This window comes from Pempheris klunzingeri, chromosome 15 (genome assembly GCF_042242105.1).
Source record: "Pempheris klunzingeri isolate RE-2024b chromosome 15, fPemKlu1.hap1, whole genome shotgun sequence".
NCBI lineage: Eukaryota > Metazoa > Chordata > Actinopteri > Acropomatiformes > Pempheridae > Pempheris > Pempheris klunzingeri.
The window spans coordinates 4,226,581-4,242,921 of record NC_092026.1 but is presented as its reverse complement, the minus strand read 5'-3'; the positions used below and the strand labels follow the sequence as shown (position 1 = coordinate 4,242,921).

General features: G+C 44.1%; 1 protein-coding gene across 1 annotated transcript in view; it reads right to left on the bottom strand.

Annotated features, from left to right (window-relative positions):
* Positions 1–3,565: 3,565 nt before the first annotated feature.
* Positions 3,566–16,341, bottom strand: part of ephb3a (eph receptor B3a) — a 29,149-nt gene continuing 16,373 nt past the window's right edge. Inside the window, exons 7-15 of the mRNA XM_070845330.1 lie at positions 16,011–16,167; positions 15,690–15,798; positions 15,357–15,409; positions 14,543–14,665; positions 13,612–13,859; positions 10,146–10,361; positions 9,645–9,794; positions 7,804–7,997; positions 3,566–5,294 (exon numbers count right to left, since the gene is read on the bottom strand). Coding sequence (XP_070701431.1) covers positions 5,183–5,294; positions 7,804–7,997; positions 9,645–9,794; positions 10,146–10,361; positions 13,612–13,859; positions 14,543–14,665; positions 15,357–15,409; positions 15,690–15,798; positions 16,011–16,167 — 1,362 coding nt within the window. The 3' untranslated portion in view covers positions 3,566–5,182. The remainder of the gene's footprint in view (positions 5,295–7,803; positions 7,998–9,644; positions 9,795–10,145; positions 10,362–13,611; positions 13,860–14,542; positions 14,666–15,356; positions 15,410–15,689; positions 15,799–16,010; positions 16,168–16,341) is intronic.

Here is a 16,341-nt window from a genome sequence, read left to right as displayed (position 1 = left end):
TGTCCACAGTGTTCAGCTCCTCTCTGTCCTGAGCCGTGACATTCAGCCCATGAAGGTCTAGTGCATTATGGGAAAATGATGTTGTTAGGATGCTAAAAACAAAACTAATGAATCATATTTTCTTTTAAGTCACCATCCTTTTCTGGATATATGGAGTGAATCACCCAACACACTACAGAGAAAGCCTCTGTAGCAAGGCTGGATGTTTAGCTTTGTTACAAATGTTTTCTTCCCAGTTTCTCCTTGGTTCTCTATTTCTTGACCAGGACGAGTTTCCAGGCCACAAACAGAGACTCCAGGAAGTGACTGGAGGTAGTCTAGCACATATTTGCCCTGTAATGGGGCTAATAGACATTTTTACACTTCAGGTTGTGAATGAAAGTGGAAAAATGAAAACAGGCTGTTTCCACCTGTTTCTGGTCTTTGTGCTAAGCTAACAGCTAACAGCCACTCCTCTGATGCACGGTATCCTTCAAACCCAACAGAGCACCGATGCCCATTAATCACTGGCTCGGGCTTCAGAGGCCGTTTAATGGATCACACGCTGCAGCGATCGAGCCACAGACGGGCAGAGGTGGGGAGGCTCTCTGAGCACAAAGTGCACTGTCATGCTAATCATCAGTCCCTGCAACACTGAGGGCTTTCATGGGGAAAACGCCGGGAAGTAAAGCCGAAATTGGGAGGCGTTATTTACCATCAAGGACGTGCGTGTACATGCCTTTGTGTGTGAGGGTGTTTCTGTGTAGTGCCATTTTTAATTAAATGTGAACAAATCATTTGAGGGGAAAATTGAGTATTTCTATAATGAGATGTTTTGCAGCCCCCCCATTTATGTTGTTCATTAGACATGATGCTGCATCAAAGATTGCAGTTGCTTTTACAGCCAGCAAACGTTCAGATATAATCCTTGAAGACCAGTGTTAGGGAGTACCAGATTATCTTTAACAAGATTAAAATAATCTGGTTACAAGAAATAGCAAATGCAATCCATTAATTTGGATTAAAACAGAAGAATGTCTCATCTGTAATGGCCTCCTTCTGAATTATAGATTTACTGTACAGTCATTTTGATGGAAATGTTCTAAAGGTTGTTAGTGGTTAATTAGTGTCTGTGAATAGGCAAAATTAAATTAATGTCTTTAGTGGGTGTAAGTTAGTAATGCATTACATATTCAAGTGCATAGTCAGAATAATGTGAATGTGAATAATATAACTGTGGTAATTAAGTTTTCATGCCTTGTGGAGTGCAGAAAGGTTGGCTCTTCTACATCTCTCTAATTCTGGTGAACATGATCAATTATGTAAATATGGATTAAAAAAAAACCAAAACTTTAGACTCAATGTAGTTTTGTTCTTTTACATGCATGGCTGTCAGAGTCAAATGAAAGATGATTAAAGTAAAACATTCCTGCACATCGAAGATCAAAAGGTTTCCCCTTTGACTGTCACATACAGTATATTCAGTGCACCGTATAACTTGTGTTTCAGCATTACTGCAGCGATCGTGTCTGTATGCATTGTTTCCTTCATTTGCTGCCTTTCCACCACGACACTCTGCTGCACAGTAGCTCAGAATATTCAATTAAAATACAGCCTGTTTTACATAAAAATGATTGCTGAAAGGACTTTGATTTCCATTTGTGCTTGCAGTGCAGAGATGCAGAAATTCCTCCACACTGGCTGTGAAAAAGAGCTGGTACCGCGTTGTTTAAAAGCCTGATATTTTTGTGTCTCCTCCTCACAGTTTCGGCTTAGTGCTGCATGCGCTTCACCATAAAGAGGGTAGTTTTCCATTGATGAGCCGGCACAGGCAGCTTCAGCACCAGCAGCAGCAAATCACTACTCTGTTAAAAGGCCCTGATGCGTGGCAAACTCTCCTGCCAAGCCTCCTCGCTCCAAATCTGCCTGCTTGCAGACCCCCTGTAATTGGAGGCATTAAACTTGCTTTGGACAGGATGGCAAATGAGAGCTTTGAGCTTGGAAGAGAACTGACTGGTGCATTCAGGAGGGGTACACAAGTAGATGCAGCTAAATCTGACAAATCACTGCCAATCCTGCAGATCTGTGTGTGAGTGTGGGGGGTGTACAAGTGTATAGTTATGCATCTGAATATGCATGTGTGTGTTTGTGGTGTGCCCTCTTTCTTTCCTGTGTGTCCTGCCTTGGCCGGTGTTTGCTCGTGATTATGCGCATCCAGTATGTCGGTCGAGCTGCTGTTAATCTCGCAGTAATCGTGGATATCACTCTGGTGGTTTAGGGATTTGACGCTGAACCTCAGACTTCTGGTCACTGATGAGCAACCAGCAGCCATGAAATAAAAACTGTCTGTCATCCTGCCATCGCTTCCTCAGTTTTCCCTCTACCAACAACGCTCATTAAAATCTCTGTGAGAAACTGTCGCAGCTGATTTCTCATCACCTAATGGTCTGTAATACGATAATGAGATATTTTCCTTTAGGTTTGCTGCCATTTTGCATCATCTTTAAGATGCAGCAGTGAAAAATATTAGCTCCAGCTTTGCTGAGATGGAGGGCTGTGAATGTTTTCTCTGGTGAGCTGTGAGCCAGAGTGGCCTGCAGAGCTGGAAACGCTTCAAATGTTTAATGGTAAACAGGAAGCAAAATCGCACTTTTGACATTGTGTCAGATCTCAGATGCGATGGAAACCAAGCAAACACGTTTGAAACAGGCTTGTGTTTTAGAGTTTGATTAAAAGCTGGGCCCACTTCAAAATAGGGCCTAAAAATACAGCTTTTCACTGGAAGACTTCCTCCTCGGCAGGCTTGTATGCATAATTTTCCCCTCCAAGGTCAAGCATTTCTTGTCTTCTTTTTTCAATGCGAAAAAACTGCCACACCACCACAATGAATTTACCTGCTATCTAGCCGCAGAGCTTTTGACACATGATGAATGCCACGCTTCGTGGGTCACCCGCTGGAATTACACTGAGTGGCTCAGTGTCTGCATATATTGCACGTGCTCATCTGAGCGCTTCTCAGGGCCTTTGTGTTGACCTGGTGTGAGTACATCCTGTGAGAGCGGCACAGATGATTAGAGAACACGCAGAGAACACAACACCACCAGTCCTCCCTTTGGTGGCTGATCGTACAGCTGCTGTCTGAGCAGCCAGTCTAAAACAGGTAAGTGTGAACCCCCGATAGATGAGCTTCCTCTCAGTCAATAAAAAGGGAAGGTGACAGCTTCGCTCATCTGCACTAGTGTGGAGAGACATCCAGTTTGTGTCCTGGCTGACAGATTAAAGCCAAACAACACTGACATTTGGTGCAAAGCCAGATTATCTTTGGCTCCTTGAAGCCTCTCCAGCATCAACAGAGACCGAAATCCCCAGAATAGTCCTGTGGTCTTGCTAATTGGCGAGCTGTGTGGACCGGCCTTTGATTAACCTTAAATCTTAATGAGTCCATCCAAAGCTGCTGTGATATTCCGACTGAGGAGGTGAAACACACTTGCTATTCCTTCTTTTCATCCCTCGGCCGGATAACAGACATGGAACTTCAGCCTGGTGAACCCACCGAGAAATCAAAGAGAATACCAGAGATCCGTTTAATAATTTATTTGCATATGATTATCGTAAAAATACTGAAAGAGAAATGCTTATTTTTGTTCTAGTTTTCTGGCATTTTTGTTTTACAATCTAATACACCTTTAATTGCACAGTAAAAAGTCTGCCCTAACAGACACACGTTTTCTTCTTTCATTGTGACATATAGTTTCAGATATGTAATGACCATTTAACTGCAGTTTCTCCATTTGTTTGCTCCTCAACAATAAACAAACAAGCATATAAACGAGGGTCATAGAGAGGCCCAAATCAGGTCAGATAGTTGTAAATGCTGAGCTGACTGGGCTAATAGAAATATAGTATTATATACAGGCAGTTGTTTTAGATAGGAACTGCGCTGACAGCTGGCGTGCTGAAGAAAACACATGTCAGGAGAAATTAACCAATGAGTGATTTGTTCTACATTAATGTTTGTAGGTCAGGTCAATATTAAGGTCACAGAGCTATCATCTGGAGAGTGACCTTTTTAATCCCCCGCTGATCTGCAACACATTTGCCAAAGTAAAATGTACAACACAGCACAACCACGGGCGCTTTCCATTTAAAAAAAACAGCAATCTCGGCAAAGTCTCCTCAGTGTTTTTAAAGGTAACCATCCTGTCTGAGCAGAAGGTTTCCTTCTTAATTCACTCATTCATGTCTGTCTGGTTAGTTAATGTGTGAAAAAACAAGCAGAGTGATAAAAAAGTTAAGCCCCGCCGCTTGTAAAAAAACACAAAAAACACCTCTTTGCAATAATAGATAATAACTTAGCATTCAAAACAATGCGTATATGAATCAAACAAGGTTAAAAAACATGGACGTTAAAGTCCATACAGCAAAATGCCACCAAAGCAACAGTTAATGTGGAATTTGTACTTTTCTCATGAAGGAGTTTCCACTTTGGCATGCACATGACGTGTCCCGCACAGTGTCAGTTACATCTCTCCTCTGACAGGGAGACGGCTTGAAGACTCGGATGCTTTGTACAGATTTGTAACATGTAGATCTCCCAGTACATGTGGAAGACAGTATTTAAGAGGAAGCAGATGAAAAGTGTGTTTTTTTTCTTGTTTCCAGAAAAGCTAAATAAAAGAACAAAGTTGGTTGGGATAAAAAAAAAAAAAAAAAAGAAGAAAGAAAAAAAGAAGAAAGAAAAAAGAGACTGATTGGATTCGAGGTCTATGTCGAGCTGTCTTAGCAGTTAGTTTCAAGCAAATGTTTGCTTTGACTTGGCACAGTTGTATCATCTAGACGCTGAGTCCTATCGTCTGTGTGAGCTCTCTGCTCCTCCGTCCGAGGGTGAAGAGAAGGAAAGACTGATTCCCAACCAGCAGAAAACACATGCAGACATGCAAACACAACCTGAGAGGGGCAATAAGAAGTTTGGCTTTATGTCAATAGTCACAAATCCACAAGTGTCAAGTAATGAACACACACACTGCAATGGAAAGTTCTCTTTAAACGGACATGAAATCTCCAGTCGGAAAGAAATCTCCAAAACGGTCCTCTTTCTTTCTCTGTAGCCTCAATTCTTCTTCTTTTTATTTTACATCAGGCTCTTCAGGTCAGAGTTTCAAGGTAGTTTTTATTCATTCTGTATCCTCCGATGTGCAGCCGCTCACACTCTGATGGGGAGAGTTTGGCTCATCTGCTGCCGAGCGATTTCCTGACTGCTGTCCGGACTCTTCCTGTTGTGTCCCGGCAGCGTCCCTCCGAGCCGCAGCAGGTCCCTGCCAACACAAAGCAACACAGGTCAGCGACAGGTTCACGGCCACTTTAAACAAAAGATACAGCTCATTATTGCTCCACTAAGTGCTCTCATTGAAGGTGGATAAAGGTCTAATCCATCTCAGTGTCAGTGTAGCTGAATCCTGCACAGCACAAACGCCTAAGACCTTGTCCTTATGCACAAATGAAATTACAGCACCATGAGAATATGCTCAAATCTGCTGATCTGGAGCTTTATCTGCAATAAACAAAGTCCGACTCAAATGCCAAGTCAAATCTATTCATCACATTTCCAGTTTTAATAAAAGTTCAACATATTTCTTGGCTATCTTGGAAAAAGCGCCGCAGCCTCGGAGTGTCCTTTGTTCCTCGGCCAGTGTCCTTGTTTTTAAGGCCCTCGTGGCTGAAGATACTCTTCAGATAGCGCTGCATCTCATATCCTCCCTCTCCCTGCGCTATCTGTCCCAAAATCATTGAGAAGCCAATGCCACAGGAGCACGGGCGAACATTTGCTGCCTCAGACGCACCAGCAAACACGGGAGACACTCTCTAAATCATGCTCTGACAACATGATCCTTTCTCTCTTCCTCCTGCTCCTTCTCTGTCTATCTCCCTCCCTGTTGCATAGAGATGAGGCCATAAATTAATCATTGGCATGTCATCTGCACACAGCTACACGTAGCATGCACACACACACACACACACACAAACATCACACACATACATATCCCTTTCCTATTTGCCCATCACAGCATTGGGCGCGCCCTCCCCTGATGCATTAAAAAGCTCATTAGCAACCTAATTAAACACATTCCTCTCTTTTAGCTTCTCCTCAATCTCCCTTATTACTCACACTTCATCACCTCCTGCTTTTCCACATCAGCAGCTCTGGCTGCTGTCTGTCCTATCACCTACATTCCAGCATCCAGCCAAGTATAGGGGGAATTAAACTGAGGTCAGCCATTACATTTCCACACACAATTAGCTTCCCTGAGCCCAAATCCTGGCACAGAAATCGCCCTTGGGGCTCGGTGTTAGAGTGAAACTGTGAGCCAAGGAGCTGGCAGAAGACCTGGATACTGTATGTATGAATTCTGCCTTTTGTGCCTGAAACGGGAAACTATCGCATAGTCAGAGCCACCGAGTCGAGGATGTGCGCCTGATTTATTATACATCACTACAGAGCTGAGGATCTAGCATCTAAACCAGCACTAATCATACTGTTGACTGCATGCCAGGCTAACAAAATTCAGAACAAACACGTCAGTAAAAATGGCTGGAACACTTGGAGACACTGCGCCCAAAAACAAAAACAAAAAAAAAAGGGTTGAAAAACAACTCGTCAACACGACGACGATACCTATGAATAAGTCAACTTCTACGTTTCCAAGGGAAGTGTTGGAGATAAAGAGGCAGACGTCTGTCTGGCAGAAAAACCCTTCAGCTCAAAGGAATATCCTCCAAAATCAACCGAAAGCATAAAACAAATGAAATCCAACAAGCATGAACCTTGTTGCGCCTCTCTTTAGGCCAGCCATATTTTTTTACTGTGACATCTTATTCCAATAACCCAGAGGCGCAACGCTGCTCGTCTCTGCACCAGGAGGAGTCTTCATCCTGCACTTCACGGGCGTCATACACAATACAGGGGACAATTTCACACAAGGTGAAAGAGAGGGGAATTGCATCACCCCTTTTATATGTTAGCCCTTTTTTTCTGCTGTTTGTGTAGGAAAACCTAAAAAGCATTTTGTGCTCTTATGGAAAACCCTGCAGACTAATGGATATATTTTCAACAGTAGCTGCCAAGTCAGCCAACAGCACAACAAAAACTGCGACAACACAGCCAACATCACAGACTTAATGATGAAAGTTCCTGCAAATTTGTTACCAAATGTTATAACATTTCTACTCTGAGCGTCTGTATTTACTGTAAACTCTGGCTGCTGTTGTGAACTGAGATTCTTCACAATTGTCCCTCTATACATAGACTTTTTTTGGTGCAGCTATTTAGAAAGTAAATTCAGCAAGTTTGAAAGTTGCTAAATCTCACAACAAACTTGCTAAGGTGGCAACAGTGAGTGCTTCTCCCGTCCTAAAAAGAACTGAGCCATAAAACACATTTTACCTTGAATCTCCTCTCCATTCATTTCAGTGTAAGAAAGGCAGTTTGAAACCAATAAAAAGCCAAAAAAGGTAAAAAGGAATCTTTCTTTATTAAAGAAAAGTGACTGAGAAAACTACTCAAACCTTGGATTAACCCCTGTATGGTGTTCGGGTTTGTGGGACCCGATTTCATCCGTTTTCATGATCTTTATCAAAAGAAATTATACGATTAATCATTTTTTCAAACTGAGACTCATCAATATGAGCCGAGGCCAATGAGTCTGAGTTTATAAAATAATTAATCGTACCATTTTTCTCTTGATAAAAAAAAATGAAAACGGGTCCCACAGACCCGAACACCATACAAGGGTTAAGTGCTTCCTCTGTCCCGACATGTGAACTCACCCTGAGTAGGTGCTGGTCACCACCTTGAGGCTGGCGGCGTTGCGGAGCAGCTTGTCCAGGGTGCTGACGATGCGGGAGAACTTGGGCCTCAGGTTCCTCTCCTTCATCCAGCACTCGAGCATCAGCTGGTGCAGCACCATGGGACAGTCCATGGGCGGGGGCAGCCGGTAGTCCTGCTCTACGGCCGTCATCACCTGAGGGTCCACAAATCATTCTTAGAGGTCTCTGTGGGGCTGCGCTCAGGCACAGCTACATGCTAACATCAACACAAAGACAATGTCGGCGAGCTAATGTTGAGCAGATGATGTTCACCGTGTTTATCATCTAACATTTCATAATTAGCACTCAACACAAAGCACAGATTTGGCTGATAAGTTCATCCTCTGTGTACCATGAATATCTCCATAAAATAATACCGCAATTTTTCCAATAGTCGTCAAGATATTTTACTCAAAAGCACAAACATGCACCTCCTCAAAGAAATGTCACCAAGCTCACCAAAATCATTACAATTCATCCTCTGGCGGCCATGAATATCTCCATAAAATGAGCTGAAAACCATCCAAAACGTTTTAAGATATTTCCCTTTGAAATGTGAACACATTCCAGTGAACATTACATTTTTCCTGTGAAAAATACCGACCCAGAGATCCTTCATAGAACCATTTAAGCCAATTCCACGTAGTACTTCTACATTTGGCTCTGATTTATTTGTGCGATGCTCGCTGTGTTTGGCCTTTGTTAGTGCGGCGGAAGAATAATCCCCAGTTCCAGTATTACGTCCAAGATTACAGTTTCTCGGCTCACGCCATCACACGTTCTAATCTCCTCCTCAGCATCTTTACAAAAAAAACAAACATCCTGAAGGATTCACCAAAGTTGTCACTTCTAAACTGGCATGACTGATAGGAGAGACAATAAGTGGAGGGTGAAAACGTTGGCTCATTGGTTTGACTTCGCCTAGCAACTGCTTTTTCCCTCCATAAGCTCTGTATGGGTTTTAACTCCCCACAACAATAAAAAATTGCCATTTGGGAACAATAAAACCTTTCTGCTGCACTCCTCTTCTCCTGCTGCTTGTCCTTTGATTTTTATGTCGTGCTTGTGGCAAGCGAGCACCTCTGTTTATATCTCGCATTTGTTGACTCTGTTGCTTATTGAACGATGACTGTGGCACAAAGGCTATTGGGAACAATAGAGGGCCTCTACTTTGATGCTTTCATTACTGAATGTGAGTTTTGTTATGAAAGTTATACATACATTACTGGCACTTTTCATTCCGGCTCCGTTTTTTTGTTGTTGTTGCTTTATTGCTATCAGCGTTACAACTCTCCTTTTGAAGCACAATACAGGGCAGATATTCCTCAGAGAATGAAGTGGAGGTGTACATATTGCTTCAGTACTTTGTTCAGGGAGGAGGAACCAAAAGATTTCTTTCCTAAGAGCTTGCTGCTGTAGTTACGATGTCTGTGCGGCGCAGATAGCCTACAGGTAACAACGCCTGTAGAAGAAAAAAAGCCTTTTCCTGAGTATGCCTTTGTGTGTGTGTGTGTGTGTGTGAGGGGGAGGGAGGCTTTGCAGTATGGATTTGTAGAGGGTAGGCAGGCCAGGGCTGTAAATAAGGTGGTAAAAACTAGAACACAGACGCACAGCTGCACCAGCATGTGCACTAAGGAGATAAAGACAGCAGAACGGGCCCGGGTCCAACATGTCACGTGGAAATCAAAGCCACAACAGCTCAGGGAAACTCTGAACCAGCCCTAAACTTAGACATTAAACTCCCTGAATGCATTCGGTCTGCAGATATGTGTTTGTAGCACGGGGCTGTAGGGCTAACTCACATCCTGGTTGCTCATGTCCCAGTATGGCCTCTCTCCATAGGACACCACCTCCCACATGACGATGCCGTAACTCCACACATCACTGGCAGACGTGAACTTCCTGAAGGCGATGGCCTCTGGCGCCGTCCACCGGATGGGAATCTTCCCTCCCTGATCACACAGAGACAGAGAGAGAGAGGGAGAGAGAGGGGGATGGTATCAACACCCTGGGAGATGCTAAAGTCTTACAACAACACACACAGGGAGGCAGCGTGAACACACACGTGCAGACGCTAATGCAAATTTCACAGACGGTCTCGCACGCTAAGGCAAACATTGGCACACGTGAACAGTCACACATGCATCCATATGCACGTGTGAAACAAGTGAAGGGGATCAAATTAACAAGCTCAATTAAACATGCGCCGAGCATACAAACACAGAGGAGAGTTAGCACACACACACACACACACACACACACACACACACACACACACACACACACACTAAGACAATACTGACCAGGGAGCTTGTGTAAGTGGGGTCAGCGGATGTGTCGTCCAGAAAGCGGGACAGGCCAAAGTCGGAGACCTTGCAGACCAAGTTGCTGTTGACCAGAATGTTCCGGGCGGCGAGGTCTCGGTGAACATAGTTCATGTCTGACAGATACTTCATCCCTGCAGCGATGCCACGCAGCATCCCCACCAGCTGTGTCATCGTGAAGCGCCCGTCGTTCAGCTACAAAAACAAAGATAGAGCGGGGAGGAGGGGGGGATGAGGTGGTTAATGACCAAGGAGGAGGGAGTGAAAAATGGGAAGGAGGACAAAAAAGGATGAGTTGAAATACAGAAAGAGTCCATTGGGAAGAGAATAGGAGATAAGGAGAAGGAGAGAGCAGCAGAGACGGCCAATCAGTCACTGAGGCCTTATAAACATGACATCTGTCATAATGCTTCACGGCTGCTCACGACAGTCAGTGACAGCTGACCTTTTCACGCATGCTGTCCAATTAGCTGATTAATTAGACTCTTTACTGTCGTACTAAACTCATTAAGGCTCAATATTGACTCCACACAAAAACAAAAAATCAAACCGTAACGTTGAAACTAAAAGCAGACAAACTGCAAGCATTTCTTTTCTTCTCTCATTCCCCAACAGACGCAAACTAGTAGCAGGAACAGGCGGCAACGCAAAGCTTTGTTTGCATTCATCTCCTTGTGAGCATTAAAGTAAGAATGGTCCCTTCAGCTGAATTAGAAATGCATGTTGTTCAAAGCGTATTTTTTTGAAAGTCCTTGATTTGCAGAATTTTGCCCTTTTATGTTAACGTTGGAGAAGCAGAAAACAAATGTGAGATTAGGGCTTTCAGGGTTTAATTCACAATTCTGCGTGTTTATGGAGCGTGGCACGACGGGATGAACTGGAGATGGTAATAAATCAGCAGTCTAACCTGCGGAGGCTCAATGTGCGTGAAACTAATCAATGAGATGTCAATACACAATTAACTGACATAAAAAATGTTCTGCAAACCTGGATGAAGCTGAAGCTGCGCTGGGAGCTTTGCTTTCATGCCCTGAATATTTTATGTAGACTCTGAGGGGGGGGGGGGGGACTATTTTCAACATAATCAATCCCTTCTTTGACTCCGCAATGAGGAAGCAAAGAACACAAGATGTGACATGACAAAAGCATAAACATTCTGCTCTGTAGTCGGCACACTCCAGTGAAGTCTGACAGCAAAACAAGTCAGGATGGATGGATGTGTAAACAACCATGATTCATAGCAGGCCTTCATGCAGTGGTGTGTATATCTGTACATCTGTAACGCTCCTACATGTGCATATGTCGTGTGTGTGTGTCTCCCTGGCAGCTGCAGTACCCAGTCTCATGACACACACATGAACAGTCTGTGCATGTGTGTGTGTGTGTGTGTGTGAGTTAACTGTATAGCCTCCTCGGCAGAGCAGAACTCCGAGTTCCTCTGAGTCACAGGCAGTGTGACAGTGGCGGGAGAGCAGGGGGGGGAGAGCGGAGGGTGAGGACAGCACAGGCCGGTCGAGCTTTCTGTGTTATCTGCCCGACAGCTGACTGAGAGGACGGGTGAGAAGGAGGGAAGGCTGAACTCTCACACGGGGGTCTGCGTCTAATGATCACTGACGATTAATCGGCCCAGTTTCTTTTCAAATAACAGATTCACCGTCTGGTCTTTAAAACGACAGAGAAATCAGGAATAGTGTCTGTTACAATGGTGATGGTTCTGACAGACACCTAATTGGCAATTATCGGATAACTGATTTATTATTTAAGTCACTTGTCCAAATATTTGGGTGGATTTATTGCTTTTCTTTGACTTACATGATAATGAACAGTCAGTTGGACTAAAGCTGCGTGACGATGCCTCCACAGGCCCTTTTTCACTGTTTTTCACATCTCATGAACAACATGATTAATGTGAGATTGATCGATAATGAAAGAGGTTTTTAGTTGCAGCTGTTTCAAATAGATTGTTTTGTTGTGAATTCATTTTGACTAAATTATTGTGCATTTTTGGTGCAGACTAAAACGTGTCCATAGCACAGAGTGGGTCCCAATATTAGGCAGTAAGTGCCAGACGAGATCCGGAGTCTCGTTTACTTAATATTTAATCAAATTTTCAAGTCAAATTTTTGGAAAGTTATAAAAGAAAATATTAGTTCTAAACTATACAGTACATATTAAAGTGTTTTGCAGAAAGACATGTTTATATTCCTCAAATTAAGACAAAAACACCCACTTAAAGATATATTAACAGTCTGCAACCAGCAAATCATTATCAAACAGTCTGATCATTAGTTTTCTGGTTAATTAATGACTCCTCTGTCTATAAAACGACAGAACATGGTGGAAATATCCCTGAGAGAACAACTTCAGACGGCTTGTTTCAACTGTCCAGAACTCAGAAAGATGACAAACAGATAAAAGCTGCAAATTCACACATTAGAAAAGCTGGAAGCAGCAAACGTTTGTAATCATGCTTGACAGATTACAATTATTAATAATATTTGTGTTTTTTTTGTACTAGCTGAAATGTGTCTGTAGAGCCAAGTGTAAGTATCTTACACTTTAATCATGCATCTAGGGATTTAAATTTAAATAGTTTGCTGTTTAATCTAGACAAAGTTCTTGCACGGCTGCTTGGGTTGTGACAGTTTTAACATTCAACAAGTTTGTCAAATCATAAAATTCCTGTATAGGCCTTCAAAGTGACACCCAGCCCTGTGAAACTCCAACGAAGAGATATTAAAGTTGGTCAATGTCGAGGCTCATCAATATTGCCGGTGGCTCTACCAGAAATTTAAAAATCGTCTATGCAAACAATCATCGGTACGCTGCTGAAAGATAAAGTGCTTTTAAGATCTGCAGCTCGACATCGACTCACCAGAGGCATTTAGCAACTTCATCCAGCCTGCAACAGTTACAGTAAGTAGACTTCTTTGCAGTGCAGCCATGCAAGAAAACACATTTTATTGAATGTAAATGACATGTAATCGCCCCCACGCAGCTGGAAATGTACTGTGTGACACCTCATTTCTCATCCTGCCTTTGTTCAGCGTTTAGTGTAGGTGGTGGTGGTCTGAACCGAAAACTCTGATCAGTAATGTATTCTACAGTCGTACAAAGACTCTCTAATACACAGAAGCAAACCTATCCAAAGGTCTGCCGTGTGACAGTTTTCCTCCAGGAGTTGGAGCATTGGAAAGCCTGTCAGCATCAGTCAGTCATGTCAAGCAGAGACACTATGCCTGTCTCCAGGCGTTATATTGCACATTTAATCTCTATCACTCAGCAAGCGAGCGCCTCGGGGTGTTTTACAGAGAGTAAAACATTCCGATAACCCAGAGGTGTCGTGAATGACTGCATGTGTGTGTGTTCCTCGCAGCTTTGATACAAACAGAAAGTAATCTTCTCTGTCAGAGGTGCTGTGGCACGCACCTCCCGCCAAGCTTACCCTGAGGAAGGAATCGAGCGCTCCGTTCTCCATGAATTCGGTGATGATGAGGACGGGGCAGCTCCGCGTCAGGACGCCCTCCAGCCGGATCACGTTGGGGTGGTCGAACTGGCCCATGATCGAGGCCTCGGCGAGGAAGTCCCGCCTCTGGCGCTCGGTGTAGCCCGCTTTCAGCGTCTTAATCGCCACAACCATCTCCCTGCGACCGGCCTGCTTGAGACGTCCGCGGCACACCTCGCCGAATTCACCTGGATTGAGAGAACGAGGGGGGCGAAGGAAGTGGAGGGGGTGAGGGTAATGGGGGAGAGGGGTCGAGTGAGCAGGGGAGAGAAGAGGAGGGGGTGGAGGGAGAGAGGAAGTTGGGGAAAGTGCGGGGAGAGGGAAAGTTACTGGTCGGATTCAGGAGTGAAGGAGTCGATTTGAAAGAGTTGAGGGTCAACATCAACTGTGGGAGAGGACTCGAGGAGAGGACGGGAGGTCAGGGCTCAAAGAATTTGGGGCGAGAGGGAGTGACCGGTATCGATCGAGTGTGCAACCTGGGAGTGGTGAAGGGAGACGGGGGACGGGCGAGGAACTTTAGGGTTCTGCTTTTGGTGCCTGTGTTCACGAGGGAGAGAGAAAAAGAAAGAGAGAAAGAAAGAAAAGACAGGGAGGGAGGAAGGTTGAACGAGCAGGAGCAGACTGTCATTTGAGGTGAAGTTAGGACACATCATGCCGCTGGAGAGAGAAAAAAAAAAAACAGACTAAAGGGGAAAGAGGTACAGAGAAGATTTTCACTTCACAGCTCTCATGCACACTGTGTCCTAACTCCTTTCTCCCAGAGAGGACACTCTTACAGAACAGGCTTGATGGCAAAGTCCTTTTCAAATAAATGATTGATAAACCTGAATTATTCTCCGTCCTCTTGGACAAAAACAACGCCGTTGTTTACCTGCTCCGATGACTTCTTCTATTTTCACGCAGGAGATGTCTATCTCTTTGGCAAACTCGTGGACGGCGTCGTTGGGGTCCTCGTAGGTGAAAGGGTCGATGTACACTTTGACGCCTGGAGAAACTGAGGTGGAAAAAAACAAAAAATCAAAGACAAGTCAGCGTCTAGTCGTAGCTGCCTGTGTGATACAGCTGAGATCAACATCACATGTTCATTCACTTTCTTGCTAGTTAGATGAGAAGATTGATGCCATTCTCAAGCCTTAATATCTAAATATGAAGCCTGGAGAACGTTAGCTCAGCTTAGCATAAAGACTGGAAACAGGAGGAAACAGTTAGCCTGTAGCTCACAAACTACCATATTTTATCTCATTTATTTACTCTTGTTTGCTGTGGACTGTTGACTGGCTGGACACCATCACCTCCTGTACCTCCAAAGGCTGGATGGCAACCACAGAGAGGACATTTTCTAATGAATTTAACAAACTAATTTTACATATAGAGCCCAAATTTTTACAAACATTTATTTATTTATGTATCTTTGTTAAATGAATTAATTAAAATGAGCCAAAGTTTCATCTGTTCTTTGGGGCCAAATGTTAAAAACACACCATATAAAAACGACCACATACAAAACTGAGGGTCGGGACAAACATCATGCAGACAACATGCTCAGGACTTCAGAGAAAACAGAGAAATGGTCTGACTGTCTCAATCAGGTGATTGGATAATTGATTGAATCAGTGGGTTAACTGTACTGGCGTGACCGGAGGATCACAGAACAGACAGTTCCCAAGATGAACACATAAACTTACTGTACTGCTGCAGTTTCTCTGTGTACTCCAGCTCAGAGCCGCTGCGCTGCTTCCTGTAAACAAGCAGCACATGAACAAAGTCACATTCACGTAATCAGTCTTGACCCTTTCCAGGTACAATGAATGAAACTAATATCCGACTCGACTATCAGATGAAACCGCAGAGCTGCTCTGTTTTTTTTTTCCTCCTCCAGAGCTCCTTTCTGAAGCTAAAGAGTGAGTATACACCCTGTGAAAGCACGTTAAAATTTAATGAGCCTCTTTTGCTCACAGTCTAACTAACAAAATGAAACATGTAGTCGAGGGTGTCAGTAATAAAAATCAAAGACTTACTTAAGGCAGACAACGGCGATAACCACCAAGGCAACAATGACCACCAGGCCTGCGGAGGCCGAGCCGATGATGAGAGGCAGCTGGTCCTGCACCGACTTCTGAGGGTCACCTGGACCAAATAACACACACAGACGCAAAGCAAATGAGTAAATAACACCAGAACCACCACTTGAGGGATTACAGGGTGGCCTGTGCTGCATGTGTAATGGCTACTAATTAAGGCGGCCATAAAAAAACTACTAAGCATGAACCCTCATTAAGGAAACTGGAGCAGCAGATCATCCAGAGCAGACTGTAAAGCAGGAGAGAGGCTGTCCGTACTGTGAAGGCTGGTGCCGAAGTCCATGGGGTTGCTGTAGCGTCCGTATCCAGCAACGGTGCGGGCTCTGACCTGCACCACGTAGGGTGTGGCGGCCCTCAGCCCCTCCACCTTGGCTGAGCTGTGCTGGGATGTTACGGTGTGGGACATCGCCTGACCCTGGAGCAAAACACGGCACGGTTAAAGCTGCAGCGCTTAGGAGAGGAAGCTTTTGGTTCTCAATTAGCACGATAAAATCAAAATAAGTCACTTTTGAAAGAAGAAATAACGCAGAGATGATCTTACTGTGTCTGTGCAATAATTCAAACATTTGCCTCAGTATTGTCGAGATGG